Source organism: Falco cherrug, chromosome 1 (genome assembly GCF_023634085.1).
Source record: "Falco cherrug isolate bFalChe1 chromosome 1, bFalChe1.pri, whole genome shotgun sequence".
Lineage (NCBI taxonomy): Eukaryota > Metazoa > Chordata > Aves > Falconiformes > Falconidae > Falco > Falco cherrug.
This window is the reverse complement of record NC_073697.1, coordinates 36392021-36418985: the sequence shown is the minus strand read 5'-3', so window position 1 is coordinate 36418985 and position 26965 is coordinate 36392021. Positions and strand designations below refer to the sequence as shown.

Here is a 26965-nt window from a genome sequence, read left to right as displayed (position 1 = left end):
AGGCACGCTGAGAGGCAGCACCGGCCTCCCCCGCTCTGCCCCTCGCCTTCCCGCCTACCGCCCCGCCACAGCCAGGCCTGGCCGCCGCCGCACGGCCGCCTTTCAAATCCCAACGGCCGCGCCGCCGGGGAGGAGCGACCGGGGGCGGGGGGGAAGCAGGAGGGGGGGGGGGGGGGGGGTGCGTGTGTGTGTGTGTGAGAGAGAGAGAGAGAACGGCGCCTTTTAAAAGTAAGCTGAGCCGCTGCCGCCACTCCCGCACGGCGGGCCCGGCCTCCTGGCGGCGGGGGAAAGGGGAGCGGAGCGAAGCCCGCCGCGGAAAGGAGCAGCCGCCGCCACGGCGGGACGGCATCGCCTCAGCAGCGCAGAGAGGCGCGCCGAGCCCCCCGCCCGCGCTCCCGCCTCCGCGGTGCATCTCGGGAGCTGTAGTTCTCCCGCCGCGCCGGCCGCGGCCGGCGCGGCGGGAGAACTACAGCTCCCGAGATGCACCGCGGCGGGCCAGCCGGCATGCGCGGGCAGGCGGGGCGGGGCGGCGGGCAGGTTGCTGTTGTTACATAGGAAACAGCTGAAGAGTCTCCACATGACAGGGGGGGAAAGAGGAAGTGGGGCGACCCGCGGGGCGCCGCCGCCGCTCCGGTAGCCGCGGGGCTGAGGCTAGCGGACAGCCGGCGGGGAGAGTCGTTCCCGCGACGTGCGGGCTGGCCGCCCTTGAAGGGCGGGTTCGCGCCCCGGTGCCGCCGCTGAGGGGAGGCAGGGAGAGGGGGGGCGCCCCGCCGGGCCGCGGCGTTTCGCCGGGGAAGTTTGGCGCGGGGCGGGATCCCGCCGCCTTCCTCCGGGCTTCCCACCGGCCGCGGAGGTGGCGCCGGCTATGAACGGCTTCGCCCCCGAAGAGGTGACCCAGCGCGGGGCGGACCCCGCCACCGCCGCCGCGGCTGCGGGTAATGCGGGCTCTGCCGTAGAGGTGCCGCCGCCGCCGCCGCCGCCGCCGGGGCTGGCTCCGGCCGCTGCCGCCACGGGCTCGGTGGGCGCCGGGGTTGCGGGCGGCCCCGGGGCCGGGCAGCTGTGCTGCCTGCGGGAGGAGGGGGAGCGGTGCGGCCGCGCCGCCGGCAACGCCAGCTTCAGCAAGCGGATCCAGAAGAGCATCTCGCAGAAGAAGGTGAAGATCGAACTGGACAAAAGCGTAAGTCCGGGGAGGGGAGGGCACACCTGGGACTGCCGCATCCCCCCCCAGGCCCCCGCCGCCGGCGGGGCAGGCAGACAAAAGCGGCCGGCGGGTCCGGCTCCGGCCCCCAGCCCCGCTCCGCGCGGGCCGGTTGCTGCCGTGGGTTACTTGTTTTGGGGGCTTTTATTAAAAGTTCAGGGGTTGTGGGTTGGGGGTTTTTGGCGGTAGGGAAGTGGTGTTTCCCGCTTCCCTCCCCCCTCCCCTTTATCCCGTAGCACGGTGGAGTTTGGCTGGTGGTGCTGGAGCACGGCCTCAAAGTGCGCTCCCTCTGCGGGAAAGGGAGGGGGAACTCCCCTCCCCCCGTCCCTCCGCTTGTTTCAGGGGTCCCCTCCCACCCCGCAAGAACCGGGGGCATCGACTGCATGTGTGGCCCCCCCGCCGCCCGGTGCAGCCGGAGCGGGACGAAGCGTGGCCGGGAGGCGCCGCTCCCCCTCCCCGGCGCGGAGCCTGCATGGCTCCCGGCGCGCTAGTTTGTGCCTGTTCCTGGCGAGGGCAGCGCTCGGCTGCTCCGCCTCGTGTTGCGATGTTGCACGTCTCCCCTTGCCACTCAATCTTCCGCTCGGCAGCCATCAGGCGCCGCGCAGCGCGGCTCGGGCCGGCTGGGCGGGGGGGGGCACGGCACGGCCCCCCCGGCGGAGCTGCAGCCGCCGTTCTGCGGCGTGAAGCGCCCGGGCGGTGCGGAGTGGTGCCTGCCTTCGCCCGGTCCCTGGGAGCGGGGAGCTCCCGGTGCGGGGGGCAAAGCAGCTTAAAATGCGCGGCGGCCGGCCTGGCTGCTCCGTGCCCCCCGGGGGACCCCCGCAGCCCCCGGCCCCCAAACGCGGCTCCGTGCGGGCATTGCCAGGAAAGCACCCAGCTCGGAAATTCGGGGCCGGTGCGCGCCTGGGAGATACCCCAAAGCGTGCAGACCCCTGCAAAGGTAAACTTTTTAAAACACAGACAAAAAAACAGTGCGTTGCTTGACCTCGCCGAGGTAGTGGAAGTGAAAACACGGAGGGAAGGATATTGATGGGAAAGGAGAGCGGGCCTTTTGCCCTCTAAAGAACAAGTGAAAGCTTGTTTTTCGTTTTCCTTCCCGGTGCCCGAGTTGCAATGCGTCGTGGCTGGAGGGAGGGTTGTACTCGTGTGGCTCTGCAGCCTGTTACAGCTGCATCAGTCGATGGCAGCAGCACTTCGGCGTCCTCTGGGCCAAGCCGGTGGCGGTGAGCTGTAGCACAGCATGTTATTCATTTTGAAGAATCCGGTATAAAAACTTTCATGTGACTCTGGTTGCTGAGGGGTTGTCTCTGTACGTGCGTTTATATTGTAAGTCTGGGAGATAGGTGGATTTGATTGAAAGACGCCGTATTACTCTTCTAGGCAAGACATCTGTATATTTGTGACTTCCACAAAAACTTAATTCAGAGTGTGAGAAATAGAAGGAAGAGGAAAGGCAGCGATGATGATGGTGACTCACCGGTGCAAGACATCGACACTCCAGAGGTAGCTAAATAGCAGTGTCTTTTCTAATTGTTGTGTTAACCTTGTTCTTACTGACTACCTAGTCCACACAGGTACTGTTTTCCCACTCTTACAGCTCTTCTTATTTGGGGTGTGTGGAAAAGAGAAGACTCTTAATTAACTCAGTCTTAGTATAACAAAATCTAACTGAATTTTATGGTGTTTTTTCTGTATTAATTGTGCAGAGTGCAATGAACAAAAGTCCTTAGATTATTTTAAGTGTCTGCTGGTTCTCTCAAGAAAACTGCTGTTCTCAGCTTTCTCCATCTTAGTGCTTCCTCTCCAAAGTGGTGCTCTGCCACATACCAGCAACCTCTGTCTTCGGCAGGAGTTGACAACTTGAAGGGAATTGCACACAGGGCTTGGGATATAAATGCTTCAGTGCCTCATCCCTCTGATCCTTTCCTTCTGTGGTAAATGTGTTGCAGATGGCTTTTCCCTTAGTCGCGTTAAACACAAAGTTTAATGCCGGTAGCTCTTTCTTTTTACCTTGTTGGGGGGGAAGAGGCATTTGGGGAGCTGTGCTAGAAAGGAGTGGAGAAAGATGGTGGTTTTGCAACCTGTTAGCTCCACTGCAGACCAGTGAAACCTCACCCATTAAGAAAAGTGAACTACAGCTTTCAACCTTTTTTGTAGTACAGTGGGAAAGACTGCAGTTAAGGCTTGCTTTTCCTATATGTGCTCTGGATTACTTCTGCTGCAGACTGGCTTAGCAGGTGCTCTTCTGTGTGTTAATTTTGAACAGAGGCTGTCATGCCTACCTGGTTCCTTCTAAAAGGGATTTTATTTTTAAAGCATTCTCCAGAAATTGCTCTAAGTGTTAATTTAATGGCATCCTTATGGTCTGCATTTGTAGATATCAGCAGCATAAGTGATGAAACTTTGTACAAGAATCCATGCCTAAAGGCATGTGGCTGCAGTCTGAAGGCTCTGGCTAAGAGGATTTTAGGGGATTGGGAGTAGTTTGATGCTGGGCTGTGTTATTTGTCTCTTAAATATCTGGGATTGCTGCTTTAAAAGTTTTGTCTAAAGCTAATGCTCTGTGTGACTTCAGGTAGCTCTGGCACAGTGGCAATCGCAGCTCTCCTGCAAGCCTGTCTTGTTTTCTCATGCAAGAATTATAAAACATGTCACAAATGATGGATATCTCCAGAACAAGAAAGCAAGCTGCTTTGGTTTTAGGTTTTTTTTAATGGTCCTACTGCAGGAAATAAAACTGCCTGGGAAGTATTTTTGAGGATTTTCAACTGGCAATTTGGACAAGGTCAGTACGTTCATTCCACGTAATTACTGTATGCCTTAGATGCCAGTTGGCCCTTGATCTTTATTTTCAATTGCTATCCAGTTTATTAAGGAAAAAAACTTACCATTTTTCTGAAGACTTGTAAGGCCTTTCCATTTCAGTCTCAGTCATGGCCATCGTTACCTGTTAGAAGTGATTCCTGCAGGAGGGGAAGAGGCTTCTGCAGTGCTGGTAGCTTCTGGGAATTGGTGGAAAGCTGCTGCTGCTCCTCTATGTGATGCTCTGGGGTATGGGTTCCCCACTGTGACTTGGGAAGTGGAATTTGTGCTGTGTAAACTTCAAAATACCAAAGGATACTCATCCTTTATCATGCAAGGCAGCATGACATCAAGTCTGGCCAGGTTACCAAGCATGCAGTAGCACTGCTGTTGTTTGTATTCTGTAATAAGGCTGCTAAATGAGTTTAAAGCAAAAATGAATGCCTTAACCAATTTTTAATGCAGTGAGTTTGGAGAATGCTACTGTAACTGCAACTGATGTAGCAGAATTTCTCATTCGGCCTGCTTTCTCGGCTTGCTTTCCCACTCAGTCATCTGATTAAGCTCTCTTACATTGTCAGGGAGGGTGGGAGGGTAAGCTGTTGCTGGGAGAAGTGGCTGTTGATGAGAGTTCTTGGGATTCAAAACCGACAGAGTACTGGGTTAAGGTTGTGTATTTGTATCCCTAAGAGGACCTTGTGCAATTCTTTCAGCTGTCAGCTCGTGCTGAAAAATAGTTTTGGACAACGGTGCCCGTGCACATAACTCGTGCATTGTGCTTATGTAGCAGGGATGTGTTTGGAGAGCAAGAGCAGCTGTTTTCTTCTCTCACCTCAAGCCAAGAAAACTTTGTGCTGTAGACTTCCCTGATTCTAGTATGTGCTGTCTCATGGTGCAGATGTGCTATATCTTGCATGTGACTTGTGTAAAATTTGATGGCTGAAATTGCAGAGCAGGGGCCTCCTTTTGAAATGTCATCTTCATAGATGTTGTCTCAAAAGTTGTTACTGGGCTTTGTGTTATCATGCTTGAACTGGGGAACAAACAAAAAAACCCAGAACTGAGTAAAGTACAATAATGAGTTCCAAATATTGTCCACAGCTGAAGGGAGGCAGAGCCACGCTTGGGAACAATAAAATGCTCTTAAACTGAACTGGGCTGTTTTCCTTTCTGCTAAAAGGTGCAGGGTAGAGCTTGGTTTTTGTCAAAATGAGATCTGCTGAGCTGACTGTTTACACTTATGTATCTAAGATTCCAAAATGTTTTTGAGAGGTAAACTGTTAATGACTGAATCCTGTTCAGTTACATTAGATTATTTTTCCTCCTCCCCGCCCCCCCCCCCCCCCACCACCCCCCCCCCGCCTTTTCTTCTAGGTTGATTTATATCAGTTACAAGTAAACACACTTCGAAGGTACAAAAGACACTTCAAGCTACAGACCAGACCAGGACTCAACAAAGCACAGCTCGTTGAAGTACGTATGAGTGTTTGTTCCATAATAGAAAATGTGACTTGTTATGGCATGTGGTTTTCTATACAGTGGGATCCTTGCATAAAGAGCATATGTAATCTGGATTTTAGAAGAACAAAAGGGAACTACTTATCTAGCTTCCTTCATTGGCTGCAGCTCCTGAGCCAAGTAAATCAAAAGTAAAAGCTCTTTCCAGAGGAAGAAACTTCCGAAAGGAGTGTGTGCCGCTCAAAAACAGTGTTGGAACAGTAAGATGAACTGGGTGTCGCTGAATACCATAGAATCACAGATTTATGGTCTGTGTATCAGTCACACCTTCACCCCAAGTGTCCTGCTGAAAAGAACTGGAAACTGGGAGGTGGCAGCAAACTTCTGGCAAGGTTCAGACTTCACAGTAACTGGCTGTTTGAAGCAAACATACGTGTTACTATGTATATAAAGTATAGAAAGCTGAAAACCAGGCTTCTATTGATAATTAATTACCAATAAATAACCAAAACCACTGGGATCTGCCATCAGAAAGATAGAACTTTATGAAATATTTCTAAAGGAGCTGAAGCTCTGTGTGAGTACAGCTGTATGTAAGCATCTTGACTGCGTGTGAGTGTAATTTTAAAGGGTTTGTCCTGCGCTGCAAGATCCAGTTAGAGCTTGCTGATGTAACTACATGGAAGAACTCATGATCTTCTCTAAACAGGGAGGTACAGCCACTGATTTTTCACTTCTGTGCAGCGATACACTCAATTGTACTTCCGTGCAGACATTTTGTTGTCCTCTCCCTTAATCTGTGCGGATTAACGGCAAGGTTCTTAAATGTGTGGGAGATCTCAAGGCTGAGAACAGTGCCGCGGCCGCTGCAGTCTTCTGTTTTTTTAATATGTGAGTTGAGGTACAGATAAGCTCTTGAATTAGCAGGACTGTGATTTGAAAAAGCACAAGGAGTTTTTGTCCTCCAAAAATGGTGTTTCTAAGGGTCTGCTTTAGGTACCTCTCACGAGGTATTTGCACTACTTGTTCTTACGCTGCATGGTGTGCATGGGCAAAGCTGCTTTGGTCATTGGCTTGGTTTGACTGACCTGCAGGTATTTGTGAGCCATAGCTGCGGATCTTCTTTAGTTTACAGTACATATGATTCCTTGTAACCTGTCCTAACATAAAATAGACACTCCTCTAGCTGTTACAAGTCCCCTTCAAAGGACTCTTGTCAAACTGTTTCTCTCTGAATTTTTTGGGGAGTTGGTTTTAGAAACCTTCCTAACTTGCTGATGAGGCTAAACATTTATATACTTGTATCCTGTGGTAATTAAATAACCAGTCCCAGGTTTCTCACTTGCCAACTTTAATCTACAAAAAAATCCTGCAAAAAGCCAGAGAATAGACGCAGGCAGGTATAATATTTTGTGTGCTTGCTTTTAAAGCTGGAGTTCATTTTGATGAAGGGGAAGACTTCTAGAATGACAAAAGTGATTTAAGGACTGTTTAGAGATTTTCATATTTTAGTAGTTACAGCATGGTCAGTTTTCATTAATAGCTCTGACTTGAAGAGCTGAATGTTCAGTTATAATTCTTGAAGATTCTTAGGTGTTTCTGTATGTGACTTGATACAGACACACACCACCCTCCCGAGTGCTGAGCAGTAGCCTCTCGTTTACCTGCTTGTTGCTCTGTTTGTATTCTATAGTCATTACTTGCTTTATAGTTGAGCTTTAACTATACAGCTGTAACAATACTCAAAACTGTTTGTTTTGAGAACTTTTTTTTTTGAGGTTGTTCTTGTTTTCTGAAAATTTTCTGAGTTTTTAAGTTTGGAAATTAAGGTACAATCTGCTATATTTAATTCATAGGTCTCAATATTAAAATGGTTCCTGTTTATCTTTTTTATGACTATTAAAGACTCTTGAAAAGAACTAGCTTTTTCTTTTGTAAGCTGCTCTATCAATCTTTTAAACTTCAATGAAGTTGATTTAAATCTGAATCTTCAGTTCTTCTGCATATAAAAGTGGTTATTTAATTTCCTTGCGTTCTTCCTTTTTAGATAATTGGCTGCCATTTTAGGACAATTCCAGTGAATGAAAAGGATACCTTAACATATTTCATCTACTCGGTGAAGAATGATAAGAACAAACCAGATCTAAAGATGGATAGTGGGGTTCACTAGACGGAAAAGGTTGGGACTGAGACTCAGGCTGCAAATCAAAAGACTGAGGTTTTGTGGATATGCAAAAGCTTTCTTTGTAACTTTTTCTCCCCGGAGAGTTTGTCTCTTATTTTTCATAACCTTGCTGATTTGTTTGAAAACAATCTCTTATGAAACAAATTGCCTCAGCAAAAGTATTTTAAATAAATATCACTGATATTGTTGCTCAAGTTGGGTGTGTCTGTAACTTATTTAGTGAGTTACTTGTACCTAATAGTTAAGCTTTGACTAATTATGTAATATTAAAATATTTTTCAATTTAAGTGTGCCAAGGATTTATTTATGAATGTACTTCAAGTTCTCATGATGCAACGCCTTTTAAAAAAAAAAAGCTGTAGCAGACTTGGCACTAGGTTTTTTTCCTAAGGTAAAAGGCTTTAAATGACAGTTCCAGTTGTTAACTGGGCAGAAATGGCTGAATAACACTTTCTTTTTCTCCCCTTTGGAAACAAGAATTGATGGGGGCTTTTCAGATTTGTTTATTCATCTTGTCATTGCTGGGATGTATGCTTCCAAGCACTGAGGCCTTCCTGCTGCTATATTAAAATGGAAAAAAAATGCAGCTCTCAAATTTCAAAGCTATAAGTACAGATGAAAAGACTGCTGCAGCTTACTGTGCTGAGAAATCCTTCCACTCAGTAAGAAATCCTGTAGCTGCTGACTTTTCCATTCATCTATACAGACTGCTGCTAAGATCTTAATTGGAGAAAGATAGAACCTGTGCTGGGTCAATGTGGTGTCTTCTAATAGACATACTGTTTCATTGCATGCATTAGCTCAGGCTTGTTTAAAGAAACCAAACAAACACAAAAAAAAAAACCACCAGAAGTTATGGTAACATATGAGAACAATACCCAGCAATACTTTCGCTTTTAATTGAGTATCGAAGTCTGATGTTGAAGACTGTATTATTAATGACTTCTTGTTTTGTCATGTAACTGTTGTGCTGATCTAAACATGTGGTGTATGGAATATGATTTCTTTCTGCTTTAAGCTGCGCACATAGGTTGAAGAAAAGGCAGAGGGAAGACTGTTTTCATCTTGAAGCTGTGTCCTCCACTGCTTTAACTTGTTTGTTTAGCATTTGATGGAACTATTAACCTTATCAGATGTTTAAAAGCTTTTTCTTCATTTGGGGAAAAATAAGAAAGCAGTATTTCTATGGTCTAATCTGCTCAATGTTAATCTTGTGAGTTTTTCAAAAACTACTACTTTGGGCATCACTGCAACTAAGTTGCTCTTCTTTGGTTTTTTTGACCTGTGACACTTGATAGAACTGAGTGATGATAAACCCTAACCTCAAACTGGCTGCATTCCCAGTAGCTCTCGGTGGCCTGATTTTTCACTTGCATTGTCATGTATTTCCACAATAAACTTATGCGGTGTTGGCCTAAGTTCAAGGCAGTTAGTGATATCTAGCTAGTGGCAGCTAAAATTGGTAATCCTCCAAAGAGGTGTTTTAGTGCCCATTTCACTACAGTGACTGTGGTTTGCTAAATACCCTTTGCACACATTCAGCTTGTTGGTTTCAAAGTACTTGTTGCGTGAACAGCCAGGGAACCTGGTCAGGGATGGGGCATCCGAAGGATAAAGGCTCTTGCTCTGAGTGCGTGGCCAATGTTCTCACCTAGGCCTGGCAGAGAAACAAAAGCAAGTTTTTACGGGAAACTATTATTAAAGTAGTAGCCTATGTGACACTGTCCTTCTGCGTGTGGAAAGTGGCGAAATTTTTGCTCCAGTGGATTATGGATTTTCCAGGAGCTGTGGAAGGAAAGTAACTGAAAAGCATTTTCCAACTTTACTACCCAGATTTGCATCTGCCTTAAATTTTTTTGCTACTGCTGCTTTGGAGAGTGTGAATGCCAGGCATATGCAACATGATTCATGTAGAAACTAGATGGTACAAGCAACAGAAGTTACGTGCCCTTATTATTGCTAGCAGCTTACAGAGGGCTTTGCACAAGAGCAGATACCATATGTTTCCTTAGCAGAGCACTGTCTTTGGATACTTTTGACTGTGGGTTGCCAGATTTATGGGGTGGTTTTTTACCCTTAATTGATGATTTGGTAGAAAGCCCAAATGACTCAGGAATAATTACTATATAAACCAAGCTTAAAAAGCCTGGTGTTAACAGTCAGTAGCCTAAAAAATTACTTGGCAAAAAAAGTACATGCAGATTTACTTGAAACATTTATTATTAGCTATGTATAATAAGTAACCAATGCTTGTTTACTAACAGAGGAAGAAAAACAGTCATTGTGATACTTCATACTGAATGTGAAATAAAACTGGTAAACCGGTGGTAGCAGTTTTCGTGGTATAGCGGTGTTAGATTATTAGATGAACAGTATACTTTCTGAGTGGAAAAGGCTCAATAGTTACATCAGTACTACACACTTTCCATGTGGCTGACTTGACAGCTACAGAGGTTTTTTTATATGTAAGACAATAAGCCTTAAGTTCAAGGGCTTTTGTTAAACTTAACGGCATAAATTTTTGGCTGTTTTTCTCTTGCACTGTGTTTGGTATTGGCAGGTGTTGAGGTGACCATGTATCTACAGTCTGGATTAAGATACCCCTTAAACATAAAGGCAATTACTTCTAACGTTTTGAGATACCTCTTTGTCCTCAGTTTCCTAGCTATTTCCTTACAGGGCTAGCCTAAAAATAAAAAGCCAGCATTTTAACTTAATTATGGGGTACTGTATTTCAAACAAGGCTTGATTAAAAAAAAGCTGCTTAAGTGTGGATTTTTACGTTGCTTTAACAGACCTTGCATCAGTCCCATCCTCTTTAGATGTCTTTTTGAATGAATGAAAAAAAAATCCTATTGTAACTGTTGTAGTATTTTAAATGTTCAAGGTTAAGATTAAGCAATTTCAGGTTTTACAGATTGCATAGTTAATGCAGGTCACCAGTCAGACATAATTAAGACCACAGTGTGCCTTAGTATTATTAATGTGAGTTTTACCTATTTTTTTTTCCCAGTGGAATTTTCAAATGCAAATAGTGAAAGTCTGTCTTTTTTATGTGCATGTTTTTTAAGATACCTCAATAGAACATGAGAGCTTGTCCCTGGTACTTCTGTCTGCAGAAGTGCCAGGGACAAGCAGCTTCAGCTTAAAACATTAGCTGTATGATGGCAGTAAAGTGATAGGAAGCAGCACTGCTCTAGGTTGCTACGACGTGAAGGCTTAGGCTTGGAGTTTCTTCATCCAGGCTAGCTGAGAATGTTGTGCTGAGTGACAGTTAGGCTTTTTGCTGGGGGATGCATATTAGGATGCATTAAGAGCTTGTACAGTAGTCTACACCGTGATGGAAATAGTCAGCTACTAAATTTGAAAGTAGAATTTCTTAAGTATTTGAGATTCCAAAAAGGTATAGAAAGGAAACTTTTTACGGTGTGAAAAGAGGTGTGGTCCTGTGATTAGAAAGGAAGTTTTTGTTGGTGGTGGTGGGTTTGTTTTTCCTCTTGGAAAGCATATACCATGTGATTGTAGAACGATGTCTGTTGTCTTCACTGGCAGACTTGATGTCCATCACTGACTGTTGCAGGGGATCACAAAAGATATCTTTGGTCCAAAGAAAATACCCCTGAAAGATATTATCAGATATTTAAATAATTAGATCATTTGTTCATCAGAGTTTTAACATAACATGCATTTTCAGTTGTGATTTTTTTTTTTTTTTTTTTTAGTTCACAGAGAGATGGGTATATGTAGGATTACTGTGTTTGTGGGATACCCTTCCAGCAATGTAAATGCAGCTGCAGCTCTGGGTGAAGATCCTGCTTTTCTGCCTCAGCTGGCCTGGATTGGAAGTGATGGCAAAACTTCAATTGACTCACCAGTGTGCCAGGACTCCACCCTGGTATTTTAGCTTTGAGAAAGTAAACTTAATAAATACTAATTATTACAAAAATAAAGAACTTTGGCATGTGCACACGCACTGTTCAGTGCAATTTGTCCTGAGAGCAGACCTGCAAAGTAGGTCTTCTGTGCCTTAGGACGGTTGAAGGAAGACCTCCTTATGTATTTTTATCAAAGAGGCTTTATTAGGCTGCTCCAAGCTCAGAGTTTGAAGCTGGAAACCCAAAATGTGCTTCAGGGTGAGGACACCATACCTGGTTTTAGGGAAAGTGAAAGATGAAAAACTTACTTAAACCCTGCTTTCAGTTTGAAAGTGAAGTTTCCAGATTTAGAAGTCATTCCCACTTGGTTCAAATCTAGTGTCCTATGGAAGTGATGCAAAGTTGCCTTTTATTGGATTTTAGAGGACTTGAGAAACTTGGGTGGTAAAAGATGCATATGTAAAAAGCCATTTTTGTTTGCCTATATAATGCATCACATAGTGTCCCTGAAGTATTAGTAAGTTTTGAAGTGTTGATATTTTTAATCTGAATTTCCTGGAAAAAGATGTTGCTGGAAAGCTGAATGACATAATACCTCTTAATACATTTTATTACTTCAAACCAGCGTGGGCTGATGGTGTTTACTAACTCAGTTTTGTTGGGATGTACATTCTTTTTGTAAAACAACAACAGAAACACGTGGTCAGTGAGACCTTCACTGCTCAGCGTTGTCAGCAGTTCCAGTGAGCCAGAGGAGCTGTTGTTCTTCAGCTAAATCTTGTTGTTCCCTTGTGGGCATTTGTTAACCCCTGTTCCCCCAGTTCACCTTCCTACTTTAAACAGCTGCCTCTATGGAATCTGATGTATGTGCATATGGCTTAGAATAGCAATACTGTTCTTCACTATGGAACAGAAATCAAACAGTTTTGTTTATAGTCCTGAAAACATCTTCATTGCTAAGTGTTGTGAATGAGGGTTTTATGTAGTTCTCGTTCTTGTTTTAGATAGAAGAGTCAAAGTTGGGTGATTTAAATGCTAGTCCCCTATAACAGGACATGCAGGTTTACAAAATATGCTAGGCAAGTCCTAGGTGAGCCCCTGAAAAATGAAACCTGAAAACTGGCAGTGTATCAGATAACTGGCTATCTCTTGATATCATTTCAAACCATCTGAAGCGATGAATTTCTTTGTAGTGATAGCTGATTCCAGCAGTGGGAACTGTAAAATGATGGAACTGTAATGGGAATGATGGAACTATAATGGGTGATCATACAGAACTGTACAGGTTTGTGAAATGAGTGTGATCTTACTTTGGGCAGCAGAGCAATTCATTCAAGTTGCAGTAGCAAATCACCTCACAGCCCTTCCCTTCCCAAAAGTGATCTTGCAGACCATCATCAATTTGTCGAAGATTCTCCGTGCCTTCAGGGATGTTGTGACAGCTGTGGTCTTTCAGGGCCCTCTTGTAACAAGAGGGACGCCGGGAAGGCACCGCCAGGGTACCCAGGAGGGTGCTCAGCAGAAGCAGCACCAAGACCATCTTCATTTTTGCGAAGCTTCCAGCAGCAGGGTGCTAAAGAGAAATGAGGTACGTGACACAGGTATAGCTGCCGAACAGATCTCTTTCCCCAATTCGCTTTCTGGCTTGCGTTTTTCTTTTCTTTCCTGTGAACTTTTGGAGGAGCCTGAGTGCTGGAGAGTGTTTTCTCCTAGGAGGTAAATAATATTGCAGCAGAATTGATATTCATTACTTTCTGTACAACCTTGGGAGTTCTTTCATTGGGAATTGAGGCTTCTGTTGCTGGCAATTTTGCTGTTTCTTTGGCCTCTCACCTTGAGAAAATTGCTTTGGGCTGGCCGTCTTCTCTCGGTGGTGTAAGCAAATGTATCAATTGCTACCAAACCAGGGGAAAATGTCCAGGTGTGTTTCTCTACCTTCCTGGCCATTTTGCTTGTCAAAACAAGAGTCACTCACATAAAATGAATAGTCTTTCCCCATCAAAGTTGCGGAAAAACTTTCTGCTGATTGAATCCTCCGTCACAGACCACTCACGAAACTGAAGCATTTTAACAGCAAAGGAGGTCTGGAGCTCTCTGCAGCGCTGCCAAGTGCCGCTGTCCTGGGCTGCAGGTTCCGCAATGATACAGCATTACTGAGAATTTCCTCTTTCTATTTTTTTCTTTTTTAAAATCTTTTTTTGGTACTGAAAGCTGCTTAATTGAGTCTTTGCACAGGAGGTCATTATGGTTTAATTGGCTTATTAAAAGACGGGATAAATTATCCCTTGCAAAGCTGTGTTAGCGACTAGGATTTCCATTGTCTGCGTGAGCTTGTTTAGTGCTGGCTGTGCTATTCTGTGCTGCTTTGCAGAGACTGACCATGGCACACGTTTGGGTCAGACCCTTGAACGTGCATTCACCTTTAAATTAGCATTTGGAACAATGCTTCAGCCTAGACTTTATCAATATTAGGAAAGAGAGTGGGGTTTTACCTTGCCTCGTGAAAGGGGTCTGATATCTTACTGAATTTAAATCGGAATTCTGCTCTGCAAACTAACCTAAAGCAATGGCCAGCTCTGCCCAGCAAGCTCTCCCCAGGTGTTCCTCGCTGTACTTGTGTTAGCCTCAGGCAAAACTTTGCCGCCCTTCATCCTGTTGGCACTTTGGAGTCAGTTATGGGCTGGCCCTGGTCTGTCTGGTGAGGCTGCAGAACAGAGTGCTCCAGAGACTGACGTACGCAAAAATAACTAGGCATGGGGCAGTGTCTGATCAAAGGCTATCAAAGGCCAAGTTAAGGTGGCAGAGCTATTATATAGATAATAGAAAAAAAAGGCGTGCCAGCTATAGAGGTCAATTAATAGAGTCCCACTTGGGTTACTTCATAAAACTCTTGAGATCACCCTTGAAAAACAAACAGTAAGCTATTAAATGTATAGATTTACTGTATTTTGTAATAATTTGTCCTGGGTAATTATATCACCACCATAGCTATCCTGCTGATGTTCCATGTCTTCAGTTAATGAATGACATGCCAGAGACTATAAGAAAACTGGGAATTTGGATTCATATTTGGGGTAAAATGCTATACCTTGATGCTCCCCAATTATATTTTTCCATAAGGTTTTGTGCAAACTTGTTTTTTGAACACCAGTAGCCAAATAAAATATTAAAAAGTGGCCAATATATTAAAGAACATGATTGAAGTGAAAATAAGCTCTTGTGCACATTTTCATTTCTGTTGTAGAAGCAAAATTCATTGAATGATTCCTTTTAGTTTCCATGAACTTGTATGTGAACTTTTGAGTAGGAGACTCCTATAAACTACTAGTAATGGAGCCGTGGGGATCTATTTTTTAATTACCTTAGAGTGCAGTATTGAATAACATACTGTCTTTATTAGTTTTAGACCTCAAAACTACTTCTCAAATAAAGTAAACATTGTTCTGACTTTGCATAATGTTGGTTTTTAGACTTGAGTAAAGAATCTGTATTATTATAATAATGGTTTTATTTTGTAGGGGTATAAACACTGCAGTTATGAGGGTTCTGCTCAGAGAAGTCTAATGCTTAAAGAGAGCAAGTTTGTTTCTACTATACCTTGATAAATGCCAATGTTGAGAAGTACAATTTAACATTCTTCTGTTCAAATAATTGAGCTTAATTATTCAAGTATTTAATGGAAGAAAATTTCTGTGAAAGAGGAATTGGGGGGGGGGGGGTGCCTTTGTTTCTTGTGATTGCATTATTTTGTGAGTTCTTCCCCTGAGGATGAGGCATTCCTAATATCTTGCTCTTCAGTATGTTTTTTATATTCCTAATAAGATGGGAGATCTTTCCCTACCTGGAGTTAAGCTGGAATGCTTCTTGAGCCTGTTGCCAGCTGCCTGCCTGCTCAAAATTTGTAGGAACTCATTCTGTCCTGAAAATGGGCAGATTTTCTATAGACTGTCAGATTGTTGGACTCAAAAATCATGACCTACAATTGAAGGTAACTCGGTACCTGCCTTGGAACATAACAGGATATTGCTGTAGTGCATCAAGAGGGTTTATATGGGTGACTGCCAAAATCATTTTTAGCAAAGTCAATATGCCAGTGAGCTGTGGATAGACAGCTTCACTAACAGGTCAGTTATGCACCTTACCAATGCTCAGCATTGTTATTATGAAGAAATAAATGTTTATTTTGTTATAATTTTATTTCTGCTTACATATTTTCTCTGTTTTTTTGCAGATCATAACCAAAAGGAAACTTTTTATCAAAAGGCCTTTCTTCAGAAGGTTGTTTCTTTCCTGTGAGAGAAAGAGCCCTATTTGCAGATGAAAGATTGCCAAGGGCCTCAAGCGTTTCATCAGCTCCCTGCACAGGATCGATGTGGATAAACTTGGCAGACCTTTCAGATGCAGCATCTCTTTCTGCAACTTCTTTTCCTGCATATGGTTGCACAGATGATGGAATGTCACTGATTGCCTAGGTAAAGAACAGAGCTAGCACGTGCATATTTCAAAATGCCTCATCTGCTTATTTCAAAGACTTTATCTGCTTTTGCATACCACAGAAACAGTCTTTTCTCATAAAACAGATCAGGGAAACATGATGAACAAATCCAGTCACTAAGGTGACTCAAAGTCTCGTTGCCAGCAAATGCCCTCTTATATCTCTTTATTTTATAAAACCTTCTGAAAAGGTAGCAACACCAATTGTGCTAAGCCTGACGAGGTTGCTCTGTTGAGATACATCATTTCATGTTCTAGCAGGAGTAAAGCCACCTAAAAATATTGAAAATGAGCTCCTTCCATTTGCATAAATTCTTGTCGGTTAATTACTTTGGTTGCTTTGACATGGTGTAAGTAAAGTTTGAGACCAAGCGCTGTTGAGAATACGAGTGCTTTGAAATAATTTGGAGTTTTGTGTAAAGGAAAATGGTTTGGGAATATGCATGGTGAGTTAGGAATCGGTGCTATCCCTGCTCGTTCAGCTGGGAGTATGTGAATCACCCTGCCAGGCAATTTGGCACCACATAGCTTTGGATCTGCTAGATGTGGAGGTAGTCAGAAAAGACCAAAGAGGAAACCCCAAGTTTCAGCCTCCTTGGCTGTGAACAAGAGGGTAATATTTCATGAGAAGTGATGTTCTTTAAAGGTCACATGGTATTAGTAGGAGCTCAGGTGTTAGGGGATAGAAACAGGGAAAACTGAGAAATGGCACAATAATGTGTATTTCAGCACCTCTAGAGGTTGGGAAAAGATAAATATTTACAGTTTGGTCTGTCAGCTGTTAGATATACCCTTCAGAGTTAAGCAGGCTGCATTTCCCATTGCCTGGTGTTGAAAATAAGAAACACATTAATTGATACGCTTTTGGTGTACTGTCTTTTCCAATCTGTCCATGTGCTGGGTTAACATGCTGCTTTTACAGTGAAACAAATTTAAGATCTATTTGTTTCTTAACATGCATTGAGCTCAAGAACCAAAAACATCTATTAAAAATAAAATATCTTTTATTATTTATTTGTTTGTCAGGTTTCCATTTCAGAAACTCCTGTAAAATGTTAAGCTATACATTTAATATTTAGGTGTGTTACTGTGTAAAAGGTTTATTAGTGCATTCCTAAGAAATCATTACACAAGAGCTGCATAACTGATAATATTATGAAGAGGGTTTTTCCATTTTAAAAAAATCCTTCAAATCTATTTTGCTTGAACAGTTGGTGCATTGTAAGGACAGCAGCTATTCCACTGAGGATGAATTCAATGAATTACCGCTTTGTAATTACCATAAATACCCTGATTCTTCCCAGAAATTGAGTTCTCACTGAAACCCATTTAGTTTTCTTAAAGACAGCAATTTGTTGTGAACACACCTCTCTCCATAGTCACGAATTTTGCAATTATACTGAGCACTTGAAAGTGATATGTTTAATGACTTCAGATATTAATATGTAGCATCTAACTTCGAAGAGCAAGATAGTAAAAGAATTATCTTTAGCTTGAACATATCCATGCATCTGGCTTGAATACTGTCTCTTACCTACAATTTATCTGTTTTCCCAAATCATCTTCCGCATGTTCCCATATATATTTCCAATTCTCTTCTGTAACTAGCATCAAGCAGAACAAGAGTACAAGGATGATTTCAGGAGCGAGACATACCTTTCTCTTCTGCTTCACCTCCACTTTCTTGGTAGCTGTATCTTTTTTAGATGTACCCAGAGAGAGCTAGAGCTGGCGGGGATGAAAAGAGGGAGGGAGGGAAGGAAGGCTGATGGGAGATGCTGTACAAACAGCCCTTTGTTTGTCCTAACTTCTGCCTGCCACTGACGGGCTCTCTTCTCCAGCGAGGGGCCAGAGGATGGGCTTCAAGAGCTACCTCTTTCAGTCAGTGCCAACCTGGAAAAAAACACAGAACGTATCCTTTCCAGTAGGAAATGATTAGTTCATTCAGGATCCAGTGAGAAGGTGTCTCCTCTGAGAGCAAAGCCACATATCCAGAGTGGGGGAAGAGGAAACACCTCATGGAGTAACAATGGAGTACGAGCAGGCTGGGGGCAGTGGGAAGGAGTGGGCCCCCAGGGTTGCACAGGCAGAACAATGTGGTTGCTGGACAGATGCCTTGTGTTGTGTTGGGTGGAGAAAAGCAGACCTAGCCAACAACCTCATGCAAGACTTTAATTCCTGGCTTTGGGATTCTTTCCGGTTTTTGCAACTGAAATAAAACCCCCCTGTAATTACTCTAACCGGGCTGCTAGTACAGCATACTCAATGCACTGAGTTCCTTGCTGACCAGACATTTAATCAAGAGGTTGATTGAACGGTATTTCAGAGGAAGTTACTTTAGACTACTATAGCTAATCAAATGATCCGGTACCATAAAAACACACAGCAAGGTTCTTAAATGGAATTGAAGTATTATGTATTAACGAGAAAATAGTCTTGAGGGTGAAGCATGTGTCCTCATATTTCTGTTGCAGTTTGGCCCTTGTTCTATTACGGCCATCCTGGATCTATTTTGTGATGTGGGTGAATAGAGATGGATGATTGCCCCTTAGCTGTTGAAGCCATAATTCTTACATTTTCCAGTCTGCCTAGTTTTGATTCTGATCTTGCTTTGTGAGAGTTCAGGGGGTTTTCTGCCTGTTGGGCTGCTTGCGGGACAGAGGTTTGTTAGGAGTGTGAAAAGGTGCCTCTGCTCAGCTGACTCTGTTCACAATTTGATGTCACGGTGCTTATTCAGTTTGATTTATCATATGCCAGAAGCGAACTAGGGCCTCTATAAGAAGTGCATGTCCCATCTGCTGCTGCCTCAGCAAGGAAAGTAGGCAAAGGGCACAGATGCTTTGAAGCAAACCTCTTGAAACTGAGCCTACCTACTCGTGGTGGTCCCATCCAACAGGGTGTTCCCCTTCTCTGCTGGGGATGGGCAGCCAGGACAGCTGAAAGCAGGGTGGATGGTTGTACCTCTGCCTCTAGTTCAGATTAGAAACATCAGGCAGGACATCCTTTGCTACTGTTATGGGCATGGCAATTTAAAAGGGGAGGGAGGAGATAGCTGCAGACAGCACGGGCAGAACAGGATATCCTTGCCTTTTCAGGGTGACAAAATGCCTGGCACTGCCTCTGCTTTTCTGCAGAAATTCTTTTCTGGTGCAGATCCTGGCCACAGCAGTCCATGCCTTAGATGAGATTATCCTAATGCCTCTGGGAGCGTGCAGCGTTCCAGGGCAGCGCTGTGCTGCGGGGGCAGGCTGTGAGCCTGGTGCCCATCTCCAAGGGGAAGCTGTAAGCAGGAATAAAACTCAGAGGAGGGAATGAGAGCATATTGTGCTGGTGCTGTGACTTTGGATGTCTTTTTAGTTAACTGCAAATAAATTTTGGTATGAGTAATTTGAAGTTTTTATCAGAAGATATAATGTAATAAAAGTGTATTAGTAGCATTCCCTTGCTGCCCAAGGGAAGTTCTCTTGTGTTTTCCAGGGAGTAGCTGCGTTTCCAGAACACGTTCAGAGAGCCGTGCTGGAACGTGGACTGATAGTTATGTTTACAAAGTGTGTGAGTGATAGTTTTCTTCAGGAAACGTCCCGCTGCATTTTGAGAAAGGACAGTTCTAACAAAGCTGGTGTTTTGCTGGTGTGATGATTTTAGGGATTTTTCCCCCCCCCCCCGCCCCTCTCCTTCCATAGCCCCACATATGATGTTTTCAGTCACTGAAAGCATTCAGGAACAGGAGGAAACTTTCTCCTTCATGATGCAGTTTCAGAGTAGAGACTGGGAAGCAGATTGGGATTTAGAGGAAACAAAAGTTTTAGGGAATTTCAGCAGGGAAATGCAACCTAAGAGGAGGCAAGAGAAGGAACAACTCTTCGAGGTGTGCAAAGCGAGGCAGTTTATAGGAAAATGCATTGAAGGGCAGGGCAGCCTGCAAAGGGAGAAAGCAAACTGCAAAGCAGTACTTCAGATCTTACCTCCTTTTCCCTTTCTCCACTGTTCCCCTAACCCGTTGCCCCGAATATCTGTTTCTGTACTGACTCTGTCTCCAGCCCTGGTGACCCTTTCTTTATTTTCAGTTTCCTCCTGCCTTTTTGCTCCGGCACCATGTCCCCAGCGGGCTCAGCAGCCGGTGTCTGGTGCAGGCTGGCAGGGTGCCAGCCATGACAGAGGGGTATTGAAAATCGCAGAGGCTTTTTGTTCCCCACCACGGCATCTGGGAGCTGCAGGAGAACCGTAAGGAAATCCTGCTCTTTCACCCTCCTTCATTGGTGCAGTAATCCCGAGTCATGTTCAACTCCTTATATTTAAATACCCTGTTTTAGATGTATACATATCTGCTCCTCTCTGAAGAGGTATGGCAATATTAGAGGTAAGATGCAAAGTAGAGCTGCTTTGGCTTTGTTTGTTTGTTTGTTTTCATTTTGTTTCCCAGGCTGGAGCTGTTGGAGCCAGCAAGAAGTGATGGCCCATGAGGAGGCAGTGGCAGATGGAGGCAGGAGGGGGTGGTGAAAAGGTAGCAGCAGCAATCCATAGGAGAGAAGTAGTTTTCAAAGGAGAACAGCCCCTGATAGGGTGAGAAGGAGGAAAGAAAAAGCAGCAATGAAATTCAGCCACAAAAGCGTGGCTGCCTCTGACATACAGCACTACTCTAGACTAAATCTGTGTAATGTGCCCTGGGAAAATAATCTTACTTTTTCATTTTATTTTTTGAAATATTCAGTATTCTAAATGTGCTTTGCATTTTGAACGTGAGCCACACAGGTTTAGGTTTTTTCTGTAAACAAAAATCACTTTGCATCTTATTGTATCCTTGATATCAACGCTCAGCTCTTCACAGGGTGACAGTGAGAAATACCGATGCTTCTCCACTCACATTAAATCTTCTTAAAAGATACCACTTAACCTATGAGTCAGCCAGCTCATTAATACACAGAGTATATATGAAGAGATCTATAAGGAACCTCAGAACCTGATTTTGGCAGATGATGCAGTCTAAAACTTGTACTTGAAGATTATAAAGGAATGTAAGTATTGTACGGATGCATAAAGACCTGGGAGACTTAATGCCAGTGGTAATGACAGCGCCAGCACAGCTAAGGCATTAACTGCTGTCATTATTTGTTACAGGATCACAGTGGGTAGGGTGCCTTGGAGTCAGTCTTCAGCACAATGGATTTTTAAGCAGAGATAAAAATCTTACATGCTCATTTTGCAAATATTCACATGTAAAACGAATATAACTCGCATTGCACTCCTCATGCCATGCCTTCCATCACTCAGCATCTATAATGTCACTCAGAAAAAGTATTTGAAAATGGTTTTTTATGCTTTTAGCTTGTGTAATTTTAATTGTGTGCCCTTTGTTCTGTTGTTGATTGGTTTTAGAAAAATGTCTGTGCTGTTAAACACTCTACAATTGCCTCTGCAGTTCCTGCATCTGATAATTTGCTTTTTACCTTGTACATGCTTTACCCTGGGGGATTCATCTGAGTTTTCTGGAGCACTGTTCATTGCTCTGAAGAAACTGGGGGTACGGTAGTTCTTGCTCATGCCTTTATTGCTGGGTGCTGATTTACTTCCAGTGGCTGTTCTCTGTGGAGTCCCAGAGCCCCTCTGTTTCCCTTCTCTCTCTGATTTTTGGCTTCCTGGTTTAGCTGTTAGTTTTCTCAACTTTTTATGCAGGCTGCAATCTGTGCTTGGTTAAAATTTGCAACACGGAACACTGGGCTAATCAAAGGCATCTTTTAGTGTATTTCCTCAGATCAGCGGTCTATTGGCATGCTCAGGCTCTTGCTGCTTTTCTGTGAAGGCAGAGAGGATACAGATATTCAGAACCTGTTGATGCTATGAACTATAAAGTCCAGACAGGCCAAATGAGTTAATGTTGTAAGCATGTACATATAAAGTCTGGTGTCTCAGGCTGGCAAAGGAATCTGAATGTATTACAGAAAAAACACTCTAAAATGGGAAACTGTTCCCAGTTACCGGCCATCGCAGATACTGGTTGTCTGATACTTAGAAATCCATGTCTGGTCTGATTTGTTTGTTGATTCAGGATGTTATGGGGTTTTGTATGGCATTTTTTTACTGCTTTGCTAGGAATTAGCTATTTATACCTAAAGGCACGTGGCCTTGAGGATGTGGAGCATTCTGCAGCTGCTGAAGTTGGTTGGTGCCAGGAGTGTGATAGAAAACAGAGATACCTTTGTCTCTATCACCTGTGCTTATTTCTCTGTAGTTAAAGGAAAAAAAAATATAATATAAAACAAAAAAACCAAACTTACATTAATTGTAAGGTCTGATTTAGTTTTCCTTAATCACCACCACTAAAAACATTACAGATACTGCACTGACTTTTGAAGTCCTTGATCACACCACTGCCTTTTGCCTGTTACAGGGTAGCTCTGACCCTGCACAAGACTGCTTGCTGGGCATTCAGCCCTGGGGTGCTGCAGAGAGACTGTAAGGCTTGTCCAGCCCTCAGACTTTCACCCCTGCTGCTCATCCATGTGGTCACCAACAATACAGCCAGCAGAGACCTGGAAAGTATCAAGTGTGACTGCATGGGGCAAAAGCATCTTTGCCAACAGGCTGGCCAGCCTGATGAGGAGAGCTTTAAACCAGAAACAACAGGGGAAGGAGAGGGCAACCCCTAACTGAGTGAGGAAGCAGTGGCAACCTCAGGAAGCTTGCAGAAGAAGCAGGAGTGGAGGAAGGAGACCATGCACCTAGTGGCTAGGCTGCCACTCAAAAAGCCTGGAGAAATAGGCTGGCAGGAGCACCATGATGTTCAACAAAAGCAAATGCAAAGTCCTGCACCTGGGGAAGAACGGCCACATGCACTACAACAGGCCGGGGACTAACTGGTTGGAATGCAGCTTTGGAGAGTAGGACATAGGGTCCTGGTAAGCACCAAGTTGGACATGAGCCAGCAGCGGACCTTTGCAGCAAAGAAGGCCAACAGTGTCCTGGTCTGCACTAGGAGAAGTGTTGCCAGCAAGCTGAGGGAGGTGAGCGTTCCCCTCTGCTCTTCTCTGGTGAGACACACCTGGAGCGCTGGACCCAGATCCAGGTGACCTAGAATAAAAGAGCTGTGAACAAACTGGAGGCCACTGAAGGGCCGCAAAGGTGATTTATGGACTGGAACATCTATTGTACAAAGAGGATGGGACAGCTGGGACTCTCCAGCATGGAGAAGGGAAGGCCCACCAGGGATCTTATCTATCTATTTAAAAACACCCAGTGGGGACTGGGTAATGAAGATGGAGCCAGACTCTCCTCAGTGGTGCCCAGTGACAGAGCAAGAGGCAATGGGCACCAGCGGGAACACAGAAGATTCCATTTCAAAACCCAAATAACTTTTTTACCTGTGATGAAGGTCACAGTGCCCACAGAGGCTGTGGAGATCTCCTTAGAGGTATTAAAACCCCAGGTAAAAACAGTCCTGGGCAACTTGCTACAGCTGACCCTGCTTGAGCTGGGGAGCTGGACTAGATGATCCCAAGGTGCCTTCCAGCCTCAACTACTCTGTGACTTCAGCCCCATGCGCAAATGGAAGTCAATTGGCAGCCCAGCATAGGCTCAGAACTGTGATCACCTGTACTGAGTGCATCGTCTCAAATAAGCTCATGTAACGGTGGTTTGACAAAGTAAATCTTTTGTTTGCAGACTTTTTACTGGTCCCTGTCACCCTTTGTCAGGTCACAGCCCAGATGTCCTGTGAGAACAGCAACCTCCCTGCATCACGGCAGGCGACTGTGCATGCTACTATTTGTTTCTGAACTGTCAGGTATGAATAGACAATTCAGTTTCCTTAAGAGCCTCTGGTGAGGGATTTTTGCCAAAAACTTTCTGGAAACTGAAGTACTGCAATAGAAGCTGAATCCCACTTATCCGCTTAATCACAGTTCATCTGACGCTGGTGTTTTTCCTGCTTTACCTGCCAGAAGTAGTTTAGGCATATAAAAGCTTAAAGGATTACTGCCTTTGAGTGTCACCAGAACCTCTTCATTTGTTGATAGATAACAATGAGGTAATTTTATTGAGAGGAGAAGGATTTGTTTTTCTATTAACTAACACAGAGTAATGGTCACAGTTCTGAAGTACTCGTCCTGTTTTTGCAAAGTTGCCCATCCAGACTCTCTCATCAAAGGAACTGATACCTTCAGCATCTACTACACAGTCCTTTGATAACTTCAAATTAACTTACAAAGGTTTTGTATCTGTAAAGGGTTGTAGCTGCTGAGCAGAATTGCTGCTGTCAGTACCAGGTCTTTGATTCCTACAACTACTGGTAGCAAATATTACCCACCTTAGGGATCATACAAAATGGCTAGTAAATCCACAAGTGTTAATGGAGGTGATGGTGTTCATAGCTGTGTGCTTACATTATTTCATATCTTGTGAGGTGAAGACTTTGGAGACTTGTTAGCGACAGCTATGTATCAACCCCAAATGAAGCCACACACAAGGCATTTAGGTGTTTCACCCAAACACTACTGCTGTTGGCAGATACAGTGCTCTGCATCCCTCTGAAATATATCTAAAAAAAGATCCTTGGCTCTTAGCTGTATTAAAAGGATGGAGATGAAGAGAGGAACATCTCCACAGTCTCATCTGGGCTCTTCCCCGTGCAAAGTGGGACAGCATGTTTTACTGCTGGAAGGGCTGTCTTAAGTATGCTGGAGGCCCTAGCTAAATACTTGCTGGGCTTCTCTACCATAACGAATAAGGAAGGGCTTTACTGACTTACATTTAAATTGAGCCTTTTATTCTGGACTCAAACCAACAAGTCAAAACATCAGTGTCTTATGCCTACAAGCTCCAGGCTCCGGTCATAACTGACACTGAGAAAGTCTGCTGCCTAGACTTTTAGGTAGCAAAACTACAAATCACAGCTGAAACCTTTTTTGAAGGATATTGGACTTGACACTCACCAGAGACAAATAATATGGTCTTATTTGTAGTGTATGTCAGTGCAGCTCATCTTTAATAAGCTTTAACTACAAAAGAAGACCATTTACTGTTGTAGTTTACTATCATCATAACCCAGAAAAAAACCACAAAGGAATGCTATTTGTGGAAACGTGAAATTCAGCTTATCAATATTTACTGCCAGGCAGGAGCTGAGCAGGGATGATTATTCTCTTGCTGAAGTATGCAGCTCACAACAAATACCTTTCATGTTCACCCAGGTCACTACAGTCAAGCACATTACTTTTCTGATGCTATTTGATTTCCTCAGTATTCATAGACCTTAATTAAATTGAAAAACCAAGTCATATACTGATGTCTTTATATGCCTTTTTGGTGACCCTTAAGTCAATAAAGACTTGGGTTCTGTGAGGAACAGTTTTGGTAACCCCTTCAAGGGTACTTAGGTGACTGCTTCATTGTTGCATGTTTCTTGTCATCAAGAACAGTGTGAACAGTTCCCAGAGCTTTTAACTTTGCATTTAAATTGGATATGTCAAGTCTTACAGTAGGTCTCTGATTTTGAAGGTTTGATAAGAATATACATCTTTACAAGGTAACTTTTATGTGGTATCTGATATAAATGTGTATGTATAGGTCCTCAATTTCTTATACAATCTTCCTTGGGTCTGAGACTGAGAACTTAATCTAAAGAATCGTCAAAAATGCTTTCCAGACTGTCCCTGCTTCAACGGAGACTTAAAAGCTTCACATTCAGGGTATCTGGAACTGAATTATCACTTTACAATCTTTGTGCAGACCTTTGATTGTATTAGCAAGACCTGACAGTTGAGTGTGAGGTAAACATTATGCAACTCTTCAACTTGGACCTAGTAGTGTTGAACATGTTTTGACAGTAAATAGCCCAAGAAAAAGGACAATTTTGCATAAAGCAAAAACTATGAAGCAATTTACTGCTGTCTTCAGCAATCTCGGTGCTCATTAAGCTTAAGATATATCCAACACATGGAAAATACAAAAATAGTTTGACCTGGGAATACTATGTATATTTACGTAAATGTTTATATAAAATTATTATTTTATATATATTGCCTTATGCCTGTCACCACCAAATTAATCAGGACATATCTTTCTCCTTTAAAAATATCATCACCATATTTGCAAGATAGCTCTACGGGAGTAAACTATAGAAACTATTCCATCTGGGCTTTTGTTTATATATATCACAACATAAAAGTTTAATTGCTTGTATGATATGCATTTACAGCATAGTTCCCACTAAATGATTAATATTTTGAGGGGGGTGTTGGGTTTATGGTTAATAGTTCAGAAACAATTGGAGGCAAACCTTTCTGTCTGGTAGGGTGACAACCCAAGCGTGAGCATTCTTCACATTTCTTGAGGCATGCTCTTTAAGGAGAGAGCTGGTTAACTGGTTCAAAAGGTTAACCAGTTCCCTGTTTCCTACATATCTTTCTCTGGTTTGTTGTCCTGTAATAGAACTGTCTCCCTGGGATTCACAGCTCAAGTAATAATGATTACTTCGGTTCTAATTACATTTAACCCCTCTTGCAATGCTGTTCCTCACTGTTGAACTTCATTAATTCTGAGTCAGTTTTACCAGATCGCTCTTGTCAGTACCAACGCATTAGCATACACAATTCAGAGACCATTTTAATACCCTGAAATATAAGCTGTCTCAGCACAGTCACTGAAAGAGTTTGTACAGTTTGACAAATCTGTTCTTGAAAATAACCGACGTCCAAAGCAGCAGATTGACTTCTAGGTGGTAAATATTCACCATTTACAAATTCATCATGAGGAGTTCGTGCTTGAAAACTGCATTAAATATCTTGGGTTTGCTTTCTCACCAACTGAATAAACATAGGAAGGCTTACTTTAATCCTAGTCCTCATTCTGCTAGTTCTTCAGGGCTTTTAGTTATCCAATAGGAAAGTAATTCATTGTTAATTGTATACTGTAAAGCTGGATTTCCTGAAAAGTGTGAAGACTCTTGTGGTTTGAATATTC

The 26965-nt window shown here is 43.6% G+C and overlaps 2 protein-coding genes across 3 annotated transcripts; one reads left to right on the top strand and one right to left on the bottom strand.

Moving 5' to 3' along the window:
* Window positions 1-520: 520 nt before the first annotated feature.
* SAP30 (Sin3A associated protein 30) lies at window positions 521-7834 on the top strand. Of its 2 annotated transcripts, none has more exons than XM_055720190.1 (4): window positions 521-1177; window positions 2576-2698; window positions 5372-5470; window positions 7503-7834. In XM_055720190.1, exons 1-4 carry the CDS (start codon window positions 866-868, stop codon window positions 7623-7625), a joined length of 657 nt encoding a protein of 218 aa, XP_055576165.1. In that variant the 5' UTR covers window positions 521-865; the 3' UTR covers window positions 7626-7834. The 2 variants fall into 2 exon arrangements, with proteins under 2 accessions (XP_055576165.1, XP_055576156.1); XM_055720181.1 differs by lacking the exon at window positions 521-1177 and adding an exon at window positions 1214-2135.
* Window positions 7835-8949: 1115 nt separating this feature from the next.
* Window positions 8950-17746, bottom strand: SCRG1 (stimulator of chondrogenesis 1). Its single transcript, XM_005435279.4, has 3 exons — window positions 17666-17746; window positions 12826-13088; window positions 8950-11259 (listed from the first exon to the last, which is right to left on the bottom strand). Exons 2-3 carry the CDS (start codon window positions 13059-13061, stop codon window positions 11205-11207), a joined length of 291 nt encoding a protein of 96 aa, XP_005435336.2. The 5' UTR covers window positions 13062-13088; window positions 17666-17746; the 3' UTR covers window positions 8950-11204.
* Between the last annotated feature and the right edge of the window lie 9219 nt (window positions 17747-26965).

Excerpts from the sequence above, each read along its gene's own strand:
- SAP30 (XM_055720181.1), top strand. The coding sequence starts at position 1,671 with ATGGCTCCCGGCGCGCTAGTTTGTGCCTGTTCCTGGCGAGGGCAGCGC. Across the intron at positions 2,699-5,371 it reads AAGACATCGACACTCCAGAG|GTTGATTTATATCAGTTACA; the intron begins GTAGCTAAATAG and ends CTTTTCTTCTAG. Across the intron at positions 5,471-7,502 it reads ACAAAGCACAGCTCGTTGAA|ATAATTGGCTGCCATTTTAG; the intron begins GTACGTATGAGT and ends CTTCCTTTTTAG.
- SCRG1 (XM_005435279.4), bottom strand. The coding sequence starts at position 13,061 with ATGAAGATGGTCTTGGTGCTGCTTCTGCTGAGCACCCTCCTGGGTACC. Across the intron at positions 11,260-12,825 it reads GAATTGCTCTGCTGCCCAAA|GGGTATTTTCTTTGGACCAA; the intron begins GTAAGATCACAC and ends AATATCTTTCAG.